Source organism: Thalassophryne amazonica, chromosome 12 (assembly GCF_902500255.1).
Source record: "Thalassophryne amazonica chromosome 12, fThaAma1.1, whole genome shotgun sequence".
Lineage (NCBI taxonomy): Eukaryota > Metazoa > Chordata > Actinopteri > Batrachoidiformes > Batrachoididae > Thalassophryne > Thalassophryne amazonica.
In genome coordinates this window covers 102896495-102914088 of record NC_047114.1, presented here as the reverse complement: position 1 = coordinate 102914088, position 17594 = coordinate 102896495, and the positions used below count along the sequence as shown (strand labels likewise).

General features: G+C 43.4%; 1 protein-coding gene across 3 annotated transcripts in view; it reads right to left on the bottom strand.

Moving 5' to 3' along the window:
• Positions 1–17594, bottom strand: part of riok1 (RIO kinase 1 (yeast)) — a 90074-nt gene that overhangs the window by 20082 nt on the left and 52398 nt on the right. For all 3 annotated transcript variants that reach the window (XM_034183462.1, XM_034183464.1, XM_034183465.1), the window contains exons 7-10: positions 12648–12760; positions 6290–6370; positions 2756–2842; positions 1651–1788 (exon numbers count right to left, since the gene is read on the bottom strand). In XM_034183462.1, the coding sequence (XP_034039353.1) occupies positions 1651–1788; positions 2756–2842; positions 6290–6370; positions 12648–12760 (419 nt within the window). The remainder of the gene's footprint in view (positions 1–1650; positions 1789–2755; positions 2843–6289; positions 6371–12647; positions 12761–17594) is intronic.

Here is a 17594-nt window from a genome sequence, read left to right as displayed (position 1 = left end):
TCCTCGACTGTACGCCCTCTACACCCACGACTGCTCTTCAACCCACCCAACCAACCACATAATGAAATATGCAGATGATACCACAGCAGTTGGACTCATCTGCGATGAGGACGAGAAAGCGTACAGGACCAAGGTGGAGAAACTCACTCTGGTGCTCAGAGAACAACCTGACCCTGAACGCTCATAAGACAAAAGAACTGATGGACTTCAGGAAAAACAGACAGAACCACACCCCCTCCTCATAAATGGAGAATGGGTAGAAACTGTCACCACCTTCACGTTTCTGGACACCCACATCTCCACACCTGCTCCTGGACCACCAACATCAGGGCTCTGGTTAAGAAGGCTGAGCAGCAGCTACACTTCCTGCATGTCCTCAAGAAAAACAAGGACAAAAAGCTGCTGCTGGCCTTCTATCACTCCTCGGTGGAGAGTGTGATGACATACTGTCCGAGTGTGTGGTATGCCGGGACAGAAAGGTGGTGCAGAGGGTCATAAACATTGCCCAAAAGATCACTGTCATCGGCTGGCCTCTACCCAGCCTGGAAAACATCACCACATCCTGCTACCTTAGGAAAACCAAGGCCATCGCAGGAGGCCCCACACACCCTGTCCACCCTGTTTGACCTGTTGCCCTCCGGGAGCTGCTACAGATCACCAACGTCCCACACCAGCAGACTGACAAACAGCTTCTTCTTCTGGGCCACATGTACTGCAAACAACCGTGGACACAGGGGGCACTTGTGGGCTCAAAAACCTCACATCAGGCAAATCCAAGGGAGAAAACCAGTTCACAGTGGTGAGTGTGATTGAGGTACCATAACTGGGCAGCAAGCCCTACGGGGCTTCCTCCACCTACCCACAGTCTGAAAGCCATCCTCCACAGCCCGTGTTTCTAGGCTGATGCTAATGGGCACGCTAGCCGGCCCAACACTAACCTCGCCTGGAGTGCCTGTAACATCTCACTCCACTGAGCTAAGAAGCTGTTTTAGCTTACGGACACGGCTCTCTAAAAGAGCCACCCTATCTGCCAGCATCACGCAGGATTTACATAAAGTGTAAAGTAGTGTACTTTATGCACCAGAAAATTCAAGTGTGTAGCCAAGCAATTGCAAGCTAACCGCTTGTGAAAATGCTAACCACTCCTAAGATTTACAAAGGAGTAAAATAATGACCTAAAATTCACAGGAGTTACACTGAAAAACAGAAGTATCAGACAGATATAAAATTTGTCCTTTTGGTCTAAAATTCTTGAAAAAGTATGGTTTGACAGCAATTTCTGGATTATGTATCCTGCTGATAATAAACTGTTTGGGCTGCTGCAGTCAGTGCTTAGAATGCACCACTCCATGGAGACGGCACTTACTAAAGTGGTGAATGATCTGTTGGCAATGGACTCCGATACCACCCCAGTGATGCAATTGTCAGACCTTAGCGCTGCGTTTGACACAGTGGATGATTGTATATTATTAGATACGCTTGAGATTTATTTTGGGATTACTGATAATGTTCTCCAACGGCCAATATCATATTTATCAAACAGATCTGAAAGTATCTTCAGCAACATTATATGTCAAAACAGTCTCCAGTGAGCATAGCTCACTGCAAAGTTTGAGATTGGAGAGAAAATTAGTGGGTGTGTCCGCATACAGCATGTTGAATTCGCTGAGATCAGCGTGGACGAGTCGAGCCTCCTGGAACATTGTCCTCATGTTGTGCACCACCTGAAGGTAGAGCTGCCGTGCCTTCGATTCTGACAACGCAGCGTTCTTGAGCAGTGCAGCAGGTCTGATGGGCAACAGAGGAGTCATCAATACACATATCATCGTCAACACAGACCCACACACACACACACACACACCATCATCATTGTAACTCGCAGTGCCAGTCAACCAAGCAAGCTCATCCCACACTTCCCTATCTCCTGTAAGTCAATTCAATTCAATTTATTATCATTTATATAGCACCAAATCACAACAGAGTTGCCTCAAGGTGCTTCACACAAGTAAGGTCTAACCTTACTAACCCCCAGAGCAACAGTGGTAAGGAAAAACTCCCTCTGAGGAAGAAACCTCAAGCAGACCAGACTCAAAGGGGTGACCCTCTGCTTGGGCCATGATACAGACATAAATTACAGAACAATTCACAAAACAAATATACAGGAAATGCTGTTGGTGCACAGGACAGGAGGGTCTCCAGCACAAATACAAATACAAAGTCTTTCTGGGGGATCCCAAGGCATTCCCAAACCAGCTGGGAAATATATTCTCCCCAGCGTGTCTTTGTTCTTCCCCAGCCATGAAACAGTTGACAGGTGGGGACGGACCACCTGTCTGTGCAGGTGGTTTTCTTTAAGGAACCTAGCTGGTTCCACAGGGTGATGGATACGGCCCCAGACCTGACCTGAGATGGAAATATTAGCCTACGCAGGTAGTACACCACAAGTTGTATTCTCACATCTATAAATTTGCAGTAAATTACGTAGGATCCTATAATGTATTGCAATACAGCTGTACAGTGACCTATTTGTTATTCTTGCCAATACCGCGCCCTGAGCCATACTGACAAATCGAGAAGAACACATCATCATTCTTACATAGAACAACTCAGTTTATTAGCATACACAAACTACATCTCCACAGGCCTTCAAATAATTACAGGAAGTGTAGGCAAGAAGGGGTGGGGCTTTAGGTTGGTGAAACATTCACAAAAAGAGCAGTCAGTGTTTTTTCCTTCCACTCTAACTGGTGCTTACATGTTGTCGGTTCCAATGAAGCTCATCAGCAGAACATGACTTCGGAGTAGCAAAGGTTGTGGACTTGGAATACCAGCAGTCTGCAGCCTGAACATAAAGTGTTAGATTCTACTGAGCCCGCCTCTGAGCGCAAATCAAGTTCTACCAGGTTCTGTCCGTCAGGTCAGCTTCTACCCATGTGGAAAACTTGGGTTTTGATCTGCAGTTCATGATTTTCCTTTATAAATCATTGTTTCTCTGGATCAGAAATTTCAGTTAAATGAATGAATACGTTTTATTCAGCGCACACATAAACAAAATACCAACACATGAATCTCTTACTAACAAAACAAATTGGGGGGGGAAATACAACAATAACTCAAACAATTTCCCAACTGAGGGCCACTGAAAGGGCTGAAGCAACAGCTGATAAAAGGACCCCCCCCCCCCCCCACACCAGTTACTATACACATGTAAATATGCTCAGAACAAGGTACTAATCAGAAAACTAACGTAACTGAACACAACAAAACAATCAGTAATATGATGTGCAAATAAAAAAAAGAACCACAAAAACAGTTTGCCTAATATAGTGTTCTATAGTAAGAAATGTTGTTTTTATAGACTTGACACCTACCAATGTACCAGAGAATTTAATACTATCACAACAATCATTCCAGATTCTAACACCTTTTACAGAAATACAATGACTTTTAACAGTAGTCTGAATCTTTCCTCTCTCAGATGTCAGTGTTTCTCACAAATGATAACTGGACTCCCTCATTTTAAACAACTCCTGAACGTGTAGAGGCAAAAGATTATTTTTAACTTTGTTCATGATCTGTATCGTAAAATAATCCACCAAATCTTGAAATTTCAAAATACACAGATAGGGATGGGTATTGATAAGATTTTATCGATGTCAATACCATTATTGATTCCACTTATTGATCCGATTCCTTATCAATAGGTCTTGTGTGAATTTTCTGTGTACTAAAAGTAGGCTTTACAGGTTTTCTATGTCAACATTTTAAATTGGTCACTGGATCCTTGATCTCTGGACATAAATAAAAATAAGTAAAATCTGTAGTTTTTGTCAAAAGCATTTCCTTTGACATTTTGGCATGAATAGCTGCACGTCAGCACAGGACGTCTCATTTTGGGAGGGGAAAAAAACAAAAAAAAAACATTTTGATTGATTGCAGTTTGTTTTTATTACAACATTTGTAAAGAGGCGTTATTTGATTTAAACGGTGTTTCACTTTGAAGTTATTAATTCCGACTGGATTCTATCGTTCTAACTTGACTCGGCAGAGAGCCGCACAGTGTTTGGAGCTGTGTGAACAGAACAGACGATGATTCTCTTTTCTTTCTCACAAGACAGGAGTCCCAGTTAGTAACTTTAATCTGCACAAAAGTGAATCACAACTCATATTCAGGGATGAAAGTGGTGATAAACAAAAAAAGCTGAAACCCAAAATTACCCCCCAACACCAAAATGTTTGAATTCTAGAAGCTCTGAAATGCAATCTGGGACTATTCCAGACAATAAACTGCAGTGAGTGCAGCATCCATTTAGTGAGAAAAAAAAAATACAACTTTCCTTATTCAAATTGATTCCAGTAATATTCTGCTCTTACTAGGATGCAGCAGTTTTCTAGTTTGGCAGAAAGTTCTGGAGGAAATCACTGAAGAAATTAACAAACTGAAAATATGGTTTGACCGAAACAAACTGTCATTAAACTTAAATAAGACAGGGATGAAATGGAGGAGTGAGAGTCACTAGGTGTTCACAGGAAATACTTATTTCTATATTTATTTATTTTCATTGTTAGTTGGTTTTATATTTTCTGTTGTGTTTTGTTCTGTTTCTTTTTGTCTCTTTCTCTAAAATGGCAGCATTATTAATTATTATGAGATATTATTACTATTATTGTTGTTATTAATATATAAATAAAAATAGATGAAAAAATATTACAATTTGTAATACATTTGACTCTTATGACAAACGCTGAACCATTAATTATTATACAGAAAACAAATGCACATAAACTGTGCTGAGATGCAAACAGCTTAATGCTAACTTTAACACTGAAAATGCCATAGACATGCTAACGCATTAGCATCTGTCCCATTTATAAGTTATAAAATACATCTATCAACTGTTTCAGAAGACCATAACAGGTCGGTTTAACATAGAAAAGGTAAATAATACTCATAGATTAGGATTTTAGTCGGGAAAAATTAAGATAACGCGAAATAAAACAAAGAACCAACAAAGCAGCAGATCAAAGCACTGCTTCATTGATTCAAGGTTAAACGCAAAGCCGCGCTGCAGAAACGGTTGATTACAGACCCGCTGCAGGGTTTGTAACCAATGTAGAGAAATGATCATTTTCCTGACAAACACCCTAAAAAACAACAGCCACTCTGAAGGACCGATAAGTGAAGGATGGTGAGAATAGTCATAGTCAACCCACAGACCTGCTCCAAAGACCTACAACATGATCTTGCTGCAGATAGTGCATGGTTCAACTGTACAGCGCACTTTGCACAAAGAGATGCTGTATGATGCAAAGAGATGCTGTATGATGCTGTAATGCAGAGGAAGCCTTTTCTGCGTACAGGCCACAAACAGAGTCACTTGAGGTATGCTAAAGCACATTTGGACAAGCCAGCTTCATTTTGGAATAAGGTGCTGTGGACTGATGAAACTAAAATTGAGTTATTTGGACATAACAAGGGGCGGTATGCATGGCTGAAAAAGAACACAACATTCCAAGTAAAACACTTGCTACCTACAGTAAAATTTGGAGGTGGTTCCATCATGCTGTGGGGCTGTGTGGCCAGTGCAGGTACTGGTAATCTTGTTAAAGTTGAGGGTCACATGGATTCCAGTCAATATCAGCAGATTCTTGAGAACAGTGTTCATGAATCAGTGATGAAGTTGAAGTTGTTCCGGGGCTGGATCTTTCAACAAGACAACGACCCTAAACACTGCTCAAAATCTACTAAGGCATTCATGCAGAGGAACAAGTACAACGTTCTGGAATGACCATCTCAGTCCCCAGACCTGAATATTATTGAAAATCTGTGGTGTGATTTTAAGCGGGCTGTCCATACTCAGAAACCAACAAACCTGAGATGTTTTGTAAAGAAGAATGGTCCAAAATGCCTTCAAGCAGAATCCAGACTCTCATTGGAAGCTATAGGAAGCGTTTAGAGGCTGTTATTTCTGCAAAAGGAGGATCTACTAAATATTGATGTATTTTTTCTGTTGAGATGCTCAAATTTATGCACCTGCCTAATTTTGTTTAAAGAATTATTGCACACTTTCTGTAAATCCTATAAACTTCATTTCACTTCTCAAATATCAGTGTGTTTGTCTGCTATTTGATATATTTAACTGAAGTTGCTGATCCAAACAACCAATGATTTATAAAGGAAAATCATGGAAATCATCAGGGGGCACAAACTTTTACATACAACTATGTGTGTGCCTTCAGAATCTTCCAGGTTCTACTGGATTCTGGCCATTAAGAAAGTGGATCTGACCTGACGAGGTTCCTCATCTCCTTTTCGGCCCACGTTCTCACCATCTTTCTGGGGTTTCCTTTGCAGTAACCACGACGAAACCTAGAACAGAACATCTCACAGTTATGGACAATATTCAGTGACTGATAAGTGACTGCATCTGATTTTAATAATAAAGTGCGACGGTGAGAGCTGATGCTTTCTGATTCAGCGAGGTTCCCTGTGAACGTGTCTTGTCTGTGGGTGTCGGCCCTGCGACAGGCTGGCGGCCCATCCAGGAGGAACTCCGCCTCTCACCCAGTGAACGCAGCCAGAGGCTCCACCCCCATGACCCAAACAACAATACTAATCAGGTTCGGAACATGGATGGACAGATGTGTTCTGATTATTGAAGCGATCAGCAGAAATGGATTTAAGCAGAATCCGGAAGCCAGTTTCAGTCTGTAACTCTTTGAAACAAACTTTCAGATCTGAAATTCGCACTGCAGATTTAACAGAAAGCTGAACAGTGACTCAGCATTTATTGAGAAACACCAACTTCAGGAAACAATTCTTAAGGTTCATCATCTTCGTTGTCACTGATGTCACTCATCACAGATCAATTCGCATGTTTTCTGGAGTTGCATCAATCAAAAAATGCATCTTGAAGAGGGAAAAGAGAAAAATAGTTTCGGGGGGGAGGCGTTAGATAATATCTGTGCTAATTCCTTATTTTATGTTAGTTATCAAGTGTTTGTGTTATTTGGAAGTTTCTGAGAAATATGAGTTACATTTCACTTCCATCATATGTGCAAGTTCCAGATACAGCGAGAGCTCCCCCTGTTGGTGAGAGCCAGTAAGATTAGAAACGTGAGACTAAACCACACCTACTGTGCCGGCCGGCCCATTGTATCAAAGTGTTATGTGAGCTTTTTTCTGGGCCTTTCACAAGATGGACACTGTCTGTCCCAGGCCTGGTTTCTAACGTGACCTTTAATTAACTCAAAATGAGGAAAATAATGGTTTGGTTCTTGGTGAGGACCAGGAAATTACATAAAGAGACGGGAGAAATTACAGTGGTATTTTTCTGCGGCAGCACGGTGGATTAGTGGTTAGTCCTGTTTCTTCACAGCAAGAAGGTCATGGGTTCGATTCCCACCTGTGGCCTTTCTGTGTGGCGTTTGTGTGGGTTTCCTCCGTGTGCTCCGGCTTCCTCCCACATCCAAAGTCATGCGGGTTAGGTGGACCGGAAACTTTAAATTGTCCAGGTCTCCCTTGTAAAAGAGATCTCGATCTCAATGGGACTAACCCGTTTAAAGGCAGCGGCTTCCAAAAGTATTTGGCCCCATGGTATTTCACATTGGCATTTCAAATATAACGTAAGTCAGCTTTCTCAATACAAAAATTTTTAAAATGATCTTCCTTTAATATAAATGCAGTCCATTTTAACCCAAACTCAAAGCAAATCTCTCTCATTTGATATAAATTAAAAATATAAAAGCTAAGATGATGGGTTGCATAAGTATTGAGCCCCTTTGGTATAATACCTGTAAATATTCAGTTTTATTGCCAGTTTTCTTCAGACAAGTCAGGGGATGGATACACAAACATTTCCAAGTCACTGAATATGTCTTGAACTTTATTTAGAGTCTAAGGAAGATAATTTTAGACTTTTTTTTTTATTGAGAAACCTGATTTACTTTTTGTATTTGAAATGCCATGAACAAATTAAAATGTGTGAAATACCAAGGGGCTGAATACTTTTGCAAGCCACTGTAAAGGATAAATTAGATTAAGAAAAAATGAACACACTGTTTAACACAGTGTTTCCACTGGGGCAACTTTAACAAGGAATAAGAGATCAGCGTAGTAAAAATGTGCACACCACAGCCTGCGATGTTACTTAATACAAGGACTGTTGTATTTTCAAATATAAGCAAGATGGACGATGCATTGGATGTTAATTGACACACATGAACGGGGATTTCTGGCCCAGTGTTAGAAATACAACAATAACTAGGACTGCAAGCAGTCATATACAGGCCATACATGTGAAGTTTCAAGTCAATCAGGCAAAGCATGAAGGAGTTATCATGACTTGATGTTCTATGGCAAAGGGTCAAAATGGCAGCACCACAGCGGCCACACCCTTCAACATAGAGAAAAGCTTTTGAAAACTTTTGGTTAGTATCATCTGTGGATACTGTTAAATAAATTTGAAGTGCATTGGACAAAATCCCTGGGAGGAGTTCGTTCAAATACAACATGTGGAAATCACGCCAAAATGAGAACAAAATTCAAAATGGCTGACTTCCTGTTTGGAGTAGACCCATGGTGCAAGAGACTTTTTTGTACGTCTATGCAAGTCACACATGTGTATATTCGGCAATATTCGGCACGCCGCCACACCGACGCCGTTACTCGTAACTTCACGGCGTTCATCGCCTACGTTCACCAATTTGTTGTGCATGTTTTAGAAGTGGAATGAAGTTGATTGGGTTAAGTATGTGACGTCAGGACCTCTTAAAGTAAAAATAGGACATTTCCCGCCACCACCGGGGGGGCGCTATGGCGCAGGGGGGAACTTAAGATATGTAGACGTTCAGGGCGGAGCCCTCATCACGTCCAGCAAGTTTGAAGGATCTACGATGACGTATGTGGGCGTGACAGCCGTTCGAAGTGAAATGGCGTGCTCCGAAAAGCTCGCCAAAGTTTGACGACCCCTAGCAGCCACGCTTTTTGACTTAATTAGAATCTTTTGATAACTTTTGATTATGATTGTGTTGTGATGATTTTGACCAAATTTGAAGACAATCGGATGAAATGCCTAGGACGAGTTTGTTCAAATGTAAGTAGTGGAAATGGCCAAAAATGGCAAAAATTTGCTCAAAATCGAAACTTAAAATCAAAATGGCCGACTTCCTGTCGATATTTCACCATGACAGTAAGAGACTTTTTCGTGCGTCCTGGCATGGTAAATATGTGTACCGGATTTCGTGAGGCTACGATGAAAAAAGCCCAATGAGGAGGGGTTTTTGAAAATTTCTAGGGGGCGCTATTTCACGATTTTTCTGCAACCATGTGCGACGCCCCCAAAATATCGAATTTTGGATCCGGCCGGAGGACTTTGGAAAGTTTGCTGAGTTTTTGAGCATGGGAAGAGGCCGAAATTTCGATTTCAAGAGTGAGAATAATAATAATAAATAATAATAATAATAAACAGCGCAATTACAATAGGGTCCTCGTAGGACGTTGCCTACTCGGGCCCTAATAATAATAACTAGGCCTGCAAGCAGTCATATACGGGCCCTCATTCCGCGCAACCGCCTACCCAGGCCAGTGGGTGCCCTTGTGACCACATGTGGGCATGTGCATGCAGGGACAACCACTCATTACACAGTTAAAATTTTAAACAAATCACACAATGCATCAAGGAGTTATGACATGTTGATTGTTCATCCACTAGGGGGCGCTCAGTGTACAAACAGAGGGGCCAGGTGTGTTGAGGGGCCAACCGTCATCATACATGTGAAGTTTCAAGTCAATCAGGCAAAGCATGAAGGAGTTATCATGACTTGATGTTCCATGGCAAAGGGTCAAAATGGCGGCACCATAGCGGACACACCCTTCAACAGAGAAAAGCTTTCGATAACTTTTGGTCAGTATCATCTTTGGATGCTGTCAAAGAAATTTGAAGTGCATTGGACAAAATCCGTAGGAAGAGTTCATTCAAATACAACATGTGGAAATCACGCCAAAATGAGAAGAAAATGCAAAATGGCCGACTTCCTGTTTGGAGTAGACTCATGGTGCAAGAGACTTTTTGTACGTCTATGCAAGTCACACGTGTACCAATTTCATCTCCCTACTCCAAAAAAACCCCTATGGGGAGGGGTTTTGGAAAGTTTCAAGGGGGTGCTATTGAGGCATTTTGCCCCGCCCACGGGCGATGCCCCTATGAATTGTAAGAGGTTGTCGTGCTTGACCTGTGTTATCAATTTTCATGATGATATGACAAAATTAAAGCCATCAAAAGGAAGAACGTAATATCATGGCGAATGGGCAATATTCGGCACGCCGCCACACGGATGCCGTTACTCGTAACTTCACGGCGATCATCGCCTACGTTCACCAAGTTGTTCTGCATGTTTTAGAAGTGGAAGGAAGTTAATGGGGTTAACTATGTGACTTCAGTACCCGTTTAAGTATAATGTTCATATGGCGAAGGGTCAAAATGGCGGCACCATAGCGGCCACACCCTTCGACATACAGAAAAGCTTTCGATAACTTTTGGTCAGTATCGTCTCTGGGTGATCTGTAAGAAATTTGAAGTGCATTGGACAAAATCCCTAGGAGGAGTTCGTTCAAATACAACATGTGGAAATCACACCAAAATGACAAGAAAATTCAAAATGTCCAACTTCCTGTTTGGAGTAGACCCATGGTGCAAGAGACTTTTTTGTACGTCTATGCAAGTCACACGTGTACCAGTTTTCATCTCCCTACTCCAAAAAAACCCCTATGGGGAGGGGGTTTTGAAAGTTTCAAGGGGGCGCTATTGAGACATTTTGCCCCGCCCATGGGCGACGTCCCCATGAATTGTAAGAGGTTGTCGTGCTCGACCTGTGTATCAATTTTCATGATGATGTGACAAAATTAAAGCCGTCAAAATGAAGAATGAAGAATTTCATGGCGAATGGGCAATATTCGGTACGCCGCCACACGGACGCTGTTACTCGTAACTTCACGGCGTTCATCGCCTACATTCACCAATTTGTTCTGCATGTTTCAGAAGTAGAATGAAGTTGATTGGGTTAAGTATGTGACATCAGGACCTCAAAGTAAAAATAGGACATTTCCCGCAACCACCGGGGGGCGCTATGGCGCAGGTGAGAACTTAAGATATGTAGACGTTCAGGGCGGAGCCCTCATCATGTCCAGCAAGTTTGAAGGATCTACGATGAAGTATGTGGGCGTGACAGCCGTTCGAAGTGAAATGGCGTGCTCCGAAAAGCTCGCCAAAGTTTGACGACCCCTAGCAGCCACGCCTTTTGACTTAATTAGAATCTTTTGATACCTTTTGATCACCATTGTGTTGTGATGATTTTGACCAAATTTGAAGACGATCGGATAAAATCCCTAGGACGAGTTCGTTCAAATGTAAGTAGTGGAAATGGCCAAAAATGGCAAAAAAGTTGCTCAAAATCGAAACTTAAAATCAAAATGGCCGACTTCCTGTCGATATTTCACCATGACAGTAAGACTTTTTCGTGCGTGCTGGCATGGTAAATATGTGTACTGAATTTCGTGAGGCTACGACGAAAAAAGCCCAATGCGGAGGGGTTTTTGAAAATTTCTAGGGGCACTATTTCGCGATTTTTCTGCGACCATGTGCGACGCCCCCAAAATATAGAATTTCGGATCCGGCCAGACGACTTTGGAAAGTTTGTTGAGTTTTTGAGCATGGGAAGAGGCCGAAATTTCGATTTCAAGAGTGAGAATAATAATAATAATAATAAATAATAATAATAAACAGCGCAATTACAATAGGGTCCTTGTAGGACGTTGCCTACTCGGGCCCTAATAATAATAATAATAATAATAAACAGCGCAATTACAATAGGGTCCTCGTAGGACGTTACCTACTCGGGCCCTAATAAATAATAATAATAATAAACAGCGCAATTACAATAGGGTCCTCGTAGGACGTTGCCTACTCGGGCCCTAAAAACACGAGTCCTTCTGATCATCATCATTATCATTATTATCTCCCCTCCACAGCATGTCTTTTTCCTGGTTCTCTCCCTCAGCCCCAACCAGTCCCAGCAGAAGACTGCCCCTCCCTGAGCCTGGTTCTGCTGGAGGTTTCTTCCTGTTAAAAGGGAGTTTTCCTTCCCACTGTCGCCAAGTGCTTGCTCACAGGGGGTCGTTTTGACCTTTGGGGTTTTTATGTAATTATTGTATGGCCTTGCCTTACAATATAAAGCGCCTTGGGGCAACTGTTTGTTGTGATTTGGCGCTATATAAATAAAATTGAATTGAATTGAATTATTATTATTTTAATCAGCTCTTTAACTTGGAATTTTTGTGCACTGTTATAGTGAACGTTTATTACTGGAGTTTTTTTGTTTACTGTGTTGATTCCTGGAATTATTATTATTATAACAATTCATTAATAATAATATAATCACATGAGTTTTTATTTCTTTAAAAAAGGTTTATATGTTGCACTGGGGTCCAGGTTGCAGAACCTCTAAAAGTAGTTATATAAAAGCAAAAACAAACAAACACTACAACCTACACTCCAGAAAATACGCTACTCATTAACTTCCTGCTGTCCAATATAATTTCCTAAAATGTTTTTGACTTGTTGTTCATGTGACTCAGTTGTGGTTCGGACCTGAACTCTCCGCTCACGTATTTGTCTCGGTCTTTGAACAGCAGGATGGATGTCTTGTAGATCTTGATGGCCCTGCTGTCCCCGCTGGAGCTGCTGGCGTGGTAAACGTTGGCCTGAAAAAAAGAAAATGGAAAAAAAAAAAAAAAAACGCAATCATCCAATCAGAGCACAAGTAGTAGACGCAGGTGGCATCTCCCGAAGTAAACGCTCATATCATACAGTCATTCCAGTGATACCCATGAATTCTCCAGAGGGAACTGGGACTAAAGACATCCAGTCCCTGTCTTAGGTCACTGGTTCAAGTCAAGCCTATGCTACGGTCACATTAACTACAAGCAAGAGAGGCAATGATCAGATCAGATGTACTATACTGCCAATTAGGCAGGGCCAAAATACAGGAGAAGTCTATTTTATAATGAGTGATGAGACACAGCGACTGCCAATACGAGTAAAAAGGCAGCGTGACGTCAGCCATCTGCTTCCTCAAACAAAATAAACCAAGCTGGAGGAATACGCTCTGAAACATCTAATTTCTGTACAAATCTAATATGTTTGACATTTTTCCTCATATTTTGGAAAACTTAGCAAGAAATAAACACAAATCTAAAAAAGACAAAGGACTGAAACAAATTAAGTGACCTTTAGTTCTATTAAGCAGTCAAGCGCACTCATTCAAAATCCTGCTGTTCTGATTTTTTGACTTTGCGTTCGTCTTCGAGGCCTCAAATTAAAAGCCTGTTATTTAATCTGTTAATTTCTTGACTTCATTTCCACAAACAGCCTCAGACACTTTGACTTAAAATCATTTTTGCCTCCACAGTAGTTAATGTGACCATAGGGTAAGACTGGAAGCATGAGGATACTAAAGACTTGGACCTTTCCCCTCCCAGCACAATACTGGCATGACCATGCAGCTAGTCAAAGCTCATCCCAGACAAGGCTCCACCTAATCAGCCAGTTGGTGTCCACTGTAAAAACACTGACAGATTTCAACACCGGAGAAGATGATCTCTGCAGTCCATCAAGTACGACATTATGCAGAGGACTGGGAAAGCAACTTGGATCCTCAATGGTGGAACTGAAGAAATTAGCAGTCTGCACTTTGTCGGGTGACCCTGGTGTGGTGCTGAGGGTTGTCCACTTCATAGAGATAACCAGGTCCAAACTCATGGTGGTTCGTGTGGCTAAGCCTCAGAAGACCATTGTCCATCTTCCAATGCTGCTGATGTTGAAATACTTCGCACTGCTCGAGGTACAATGAAAGAGGACTCTGTACTGCAGCTGGGCCCAACCCTGGTCCTGGAAGGAACCTGCCCTTCATGTTTTATAACTCTCCCTGTTCCACTCCCAGGCAATTAACACTATCACCTGTGGTAGAGAAGCTGAATATTCGACTGGACTGGGTTGCTTGAAGCGAGGACCTTTTGCTTCTCATCGCAGAAGCTTCCTCAGCTGCTCTGGTAGTCTGACTTCTGTCTTGACTCTTGTAGAGAAGATTAACAGAAGCCAGCAAAAGCTGGAGTTTTAAACATAACCAGACTCCTCCTACCGAGAGACAGACTGCTATTGGCTAGTGACTAACAATTGCTCTATTTAGCACCTATTGTGCTCTAGTTAGCACCCTCCTAATGACAGGGCAGCTGTCCCTCCTAATGATGGGACTGACGCCTCTCCTGATGACGTGAGTGACTCATTACCATGAACAAAAGACAGAAACTAATTTGACCTGAGTACCCCATTGTAAACAGGGGACAAAGTATGTCTCAGACCCCCTCCCCAGTAAAGGCTGAGTTTCAACTGTTTCACAAACAATGCTTCCTTCACTCCCCTTCACTTCCTTGTCCTCAAAAGTGTGGTTGGTGTCTTTAAGAGTAATTTCTGTCTCAAGGTAGTAACAGGTTTAAAGTAAAATGGGATTTTGTGCTGTCTGAAGATCCTATGTAGTTTTTTCCCCTAGTCCTGCTAAATAAGGGAGAGACACTCCTCTTCTTGGCTCAGTCTCCTGTCTGTCTGGTCTCTTTGTTCTTTGGGACTTCTGCACTTTATCCAGGGACCATCGTGGGTACCCACATACTGTGAGGGCTTTCTGGACATGTTCTTTAGCCCTTCCCTCTTTAGTTGTGGGCACCTGTAGGGCTCTGTGTTGAAGAGTCCTGATCACCCTGAGCTTGTGTTCAAGGGGGTGGTTTGAGCCAAAGAGCAGATATTGGTCAGTGTGAGTGGGTTTTCTGTAAACCCGTCTGGAGCTGCCTGTTCTCTCCAATCGTAACATCACAGTCCAAGAAGGCTAAATGGTTGTTTCTGGCATCCTCACGTGTGAACTTGATATTGGAGTCCACCGAGTTGATGTGCTCTGTAAAGTCCTCAACCTCCTGTTGCTTGATTTTAACCCATGTGTCATCGACATATCTGAACCAGTGACTGGGAGAGATGCCCGTGAACGACGCCAAGGCTCTCTTCTCCACTAGCTCTGTGTACAGATTGGCCACAATGAGGGATACCAGTGACCCCATCGCACAACACAATTTTTAATGGCTAACCCTAACTAGGGCAGGGCCCCCTCCAGGACCGGGGCAGGAGCCCAGCTGCTGCACTGCAAAACAAATTTACCCACAGATACAAATTAAGTAACCTGAGCTCCACAGAAAATACCCAGAGTGAGATATAGAATGGAGCAGCCACTTCAGTAAACAAGGCGGGCTGTGATTGACATCACAGTAATTTGCCATGTGAGGTTAACTCACAGATCGATGACTCACTCTCTGAGGGGTCTCTGATCTCCAGCTCTTCATTTTCATTCCTGCATCTGTCCACAAGTGAAATAGTGAACAAACTGTGATGTTATTCAAGACTGAGAATTGATCCGGTCCAGTCTGGTTTTCTAATCCAGGCATGTCATTTTAGCACTGCCACCACTTGGGGGCAGCCTTACATATTTCATCAAAGTGCGTATTCAATGCTGGTCTGTTTGTAGGAGAACAAAGACCAAGTCTTTAGGGTCCTGGTGCCTCCTGTATGATTCTGAGACATAGACACTAACCAGTGGCATAATGTGAGTACTGGATATCTTTGGTACCAGGTCTCCTTGTAGGATCCTTGGGTCCCGATAGAATGGTTACTTGCAGAGACTGAGATGAGGAGGCTCAGTGACATTATGAGGGAACATGAGTGACCTCATGAGATGCATTTCTCTGTGCACGATCCAGTACAGTGGACCCTAGTAGCTGCAGAAGGCCAAGGACGCGCCACGTTTCAGGCTGTGGCAGATAAGGTGATTTTAAAAATGAGGGAATGGGCCGACTGTTTCCTGGGTGGTTGCCATCCAGGACCCAAGGCAGTTCTGTGGTACTGTGGATGCAGTGAAGTGCAGCACCAGGACATGCTCCCAGACTTGGCATGTACAGTCTTTAACTGAAATAAAAGAATGTAGTAAAAAGGGTGAAGATACTGCAGGCTGTCTTTGCTATTGATCGCCTCAGCAGGTGATTGGACAGATGATCAGGACTTTAGTTTAGGGGAGGAGCTCATCAATGAAACCAGATGCTGAGGCGATGGGAGGAAAACCTGCACCGTCTTTGCCCCGTCATGGAGCGCTGTCCCCTGCCACTGATCCAGGAACATACCGGAGGAGGGCACAAAGAACCTCATGTACAGTCATCCAGCAAATAACTTACATTTCAATTTATTTTCATTTATATAGCGCCAAATCACAACAAAGCTGCCTCAAGGCGCTTCACATGAGTAAAGTCTAACCTTACCAACCTCCAGTGGTAAGAAAAAAACTACCTGATGATATTGAGGAAGAAACCTCAAGCAGACCAGACTCAAAGGGGGTGACCCTCTGCTTGGCCCATGCTAACAGTTAAAAGGTTTCTACAAAACTTTACAAAGCTGAAGAAACAGAAAACAGGAAATCAATACATATGCTGCATCAGCTTCAGGCATGGCATCTCACTATCAGTCCACCATCCTGTCTGCAGTAGCCATCCTGCGATCCGTGCTTCAGACAGAGGAAAACAGCAGAATCAGTTGGCCGGAAAAACTACACCTAAGGCAGAAATCATCAGCAATAAATCGCCAGGAAAGCAGAGGAAAATACTAAGATGATCGCCGGCCGGTAAGCTTCACTAACATACCCAGAATTTAGATAAGGTTGAGGCCAAGACCTGTTGCATTATTAATAAAATTACTTTAAAAAGGACAAGAAGCATAGTCTCCCCCTCGAACTGCCACCTTATTGTGGTGGGGGAGTTTGCATACCCAGATGATCCTAGGAGCTATGTTGTCGGGTGCTTTGTGCCCCTGGTAGGGTCTCCCAAGGCAAACAGGTCCTAGGTGATGGGTCAAACTGAGGGCAGTTCAGAAGCTCCCATGACCAGTACAAAATCAAGGACCGAGACATCGCCCGATATGGCGGAGCCGGGGCCCCACCCTGGAGCCAGGCCTGGGCTTGGGGCTCGCGTGCGAGCGCCTGGTGGTCGGGTCTTAGCCCACGGGGCCCAGCTGGGCTCCTGAAAGAGTGACGTGGGCCCACCCTCCTGTGGGTTCACCACCTGCAGAGGGGGCCATGGGGGTCGGATGTAGAGAGGACTGGGTGGCAGTCAAGGGCGGGTGGCCCGGCGGCCCGGTCCGCACTCTCAGCCCCTGGCTGTTGGGACGTGGAACATCACCTCGCTAGGGGGGAAGGAGCCTGAGCTTGTGCGGGAGGTTGAGATATACCGACTAGAGATAGTTGGGCTCACCTCCACGCACAGCTTGGGCTCTGGTACCCAAATCCTGGAGAGGGGCTGGATGCTCCACTTTTCTGGCATTGCCCACGTGGAGAGGCGGAGAGCTGGGGTAGCATTGCTTATTGCTCCCCAGCTCAGTCACCGTGTGTTGGAGTTTACTCCGGTGAACGAGAGGGTCGCATTCCTACGCCTTCGGGTCTGGGACAGGTCTCTCACT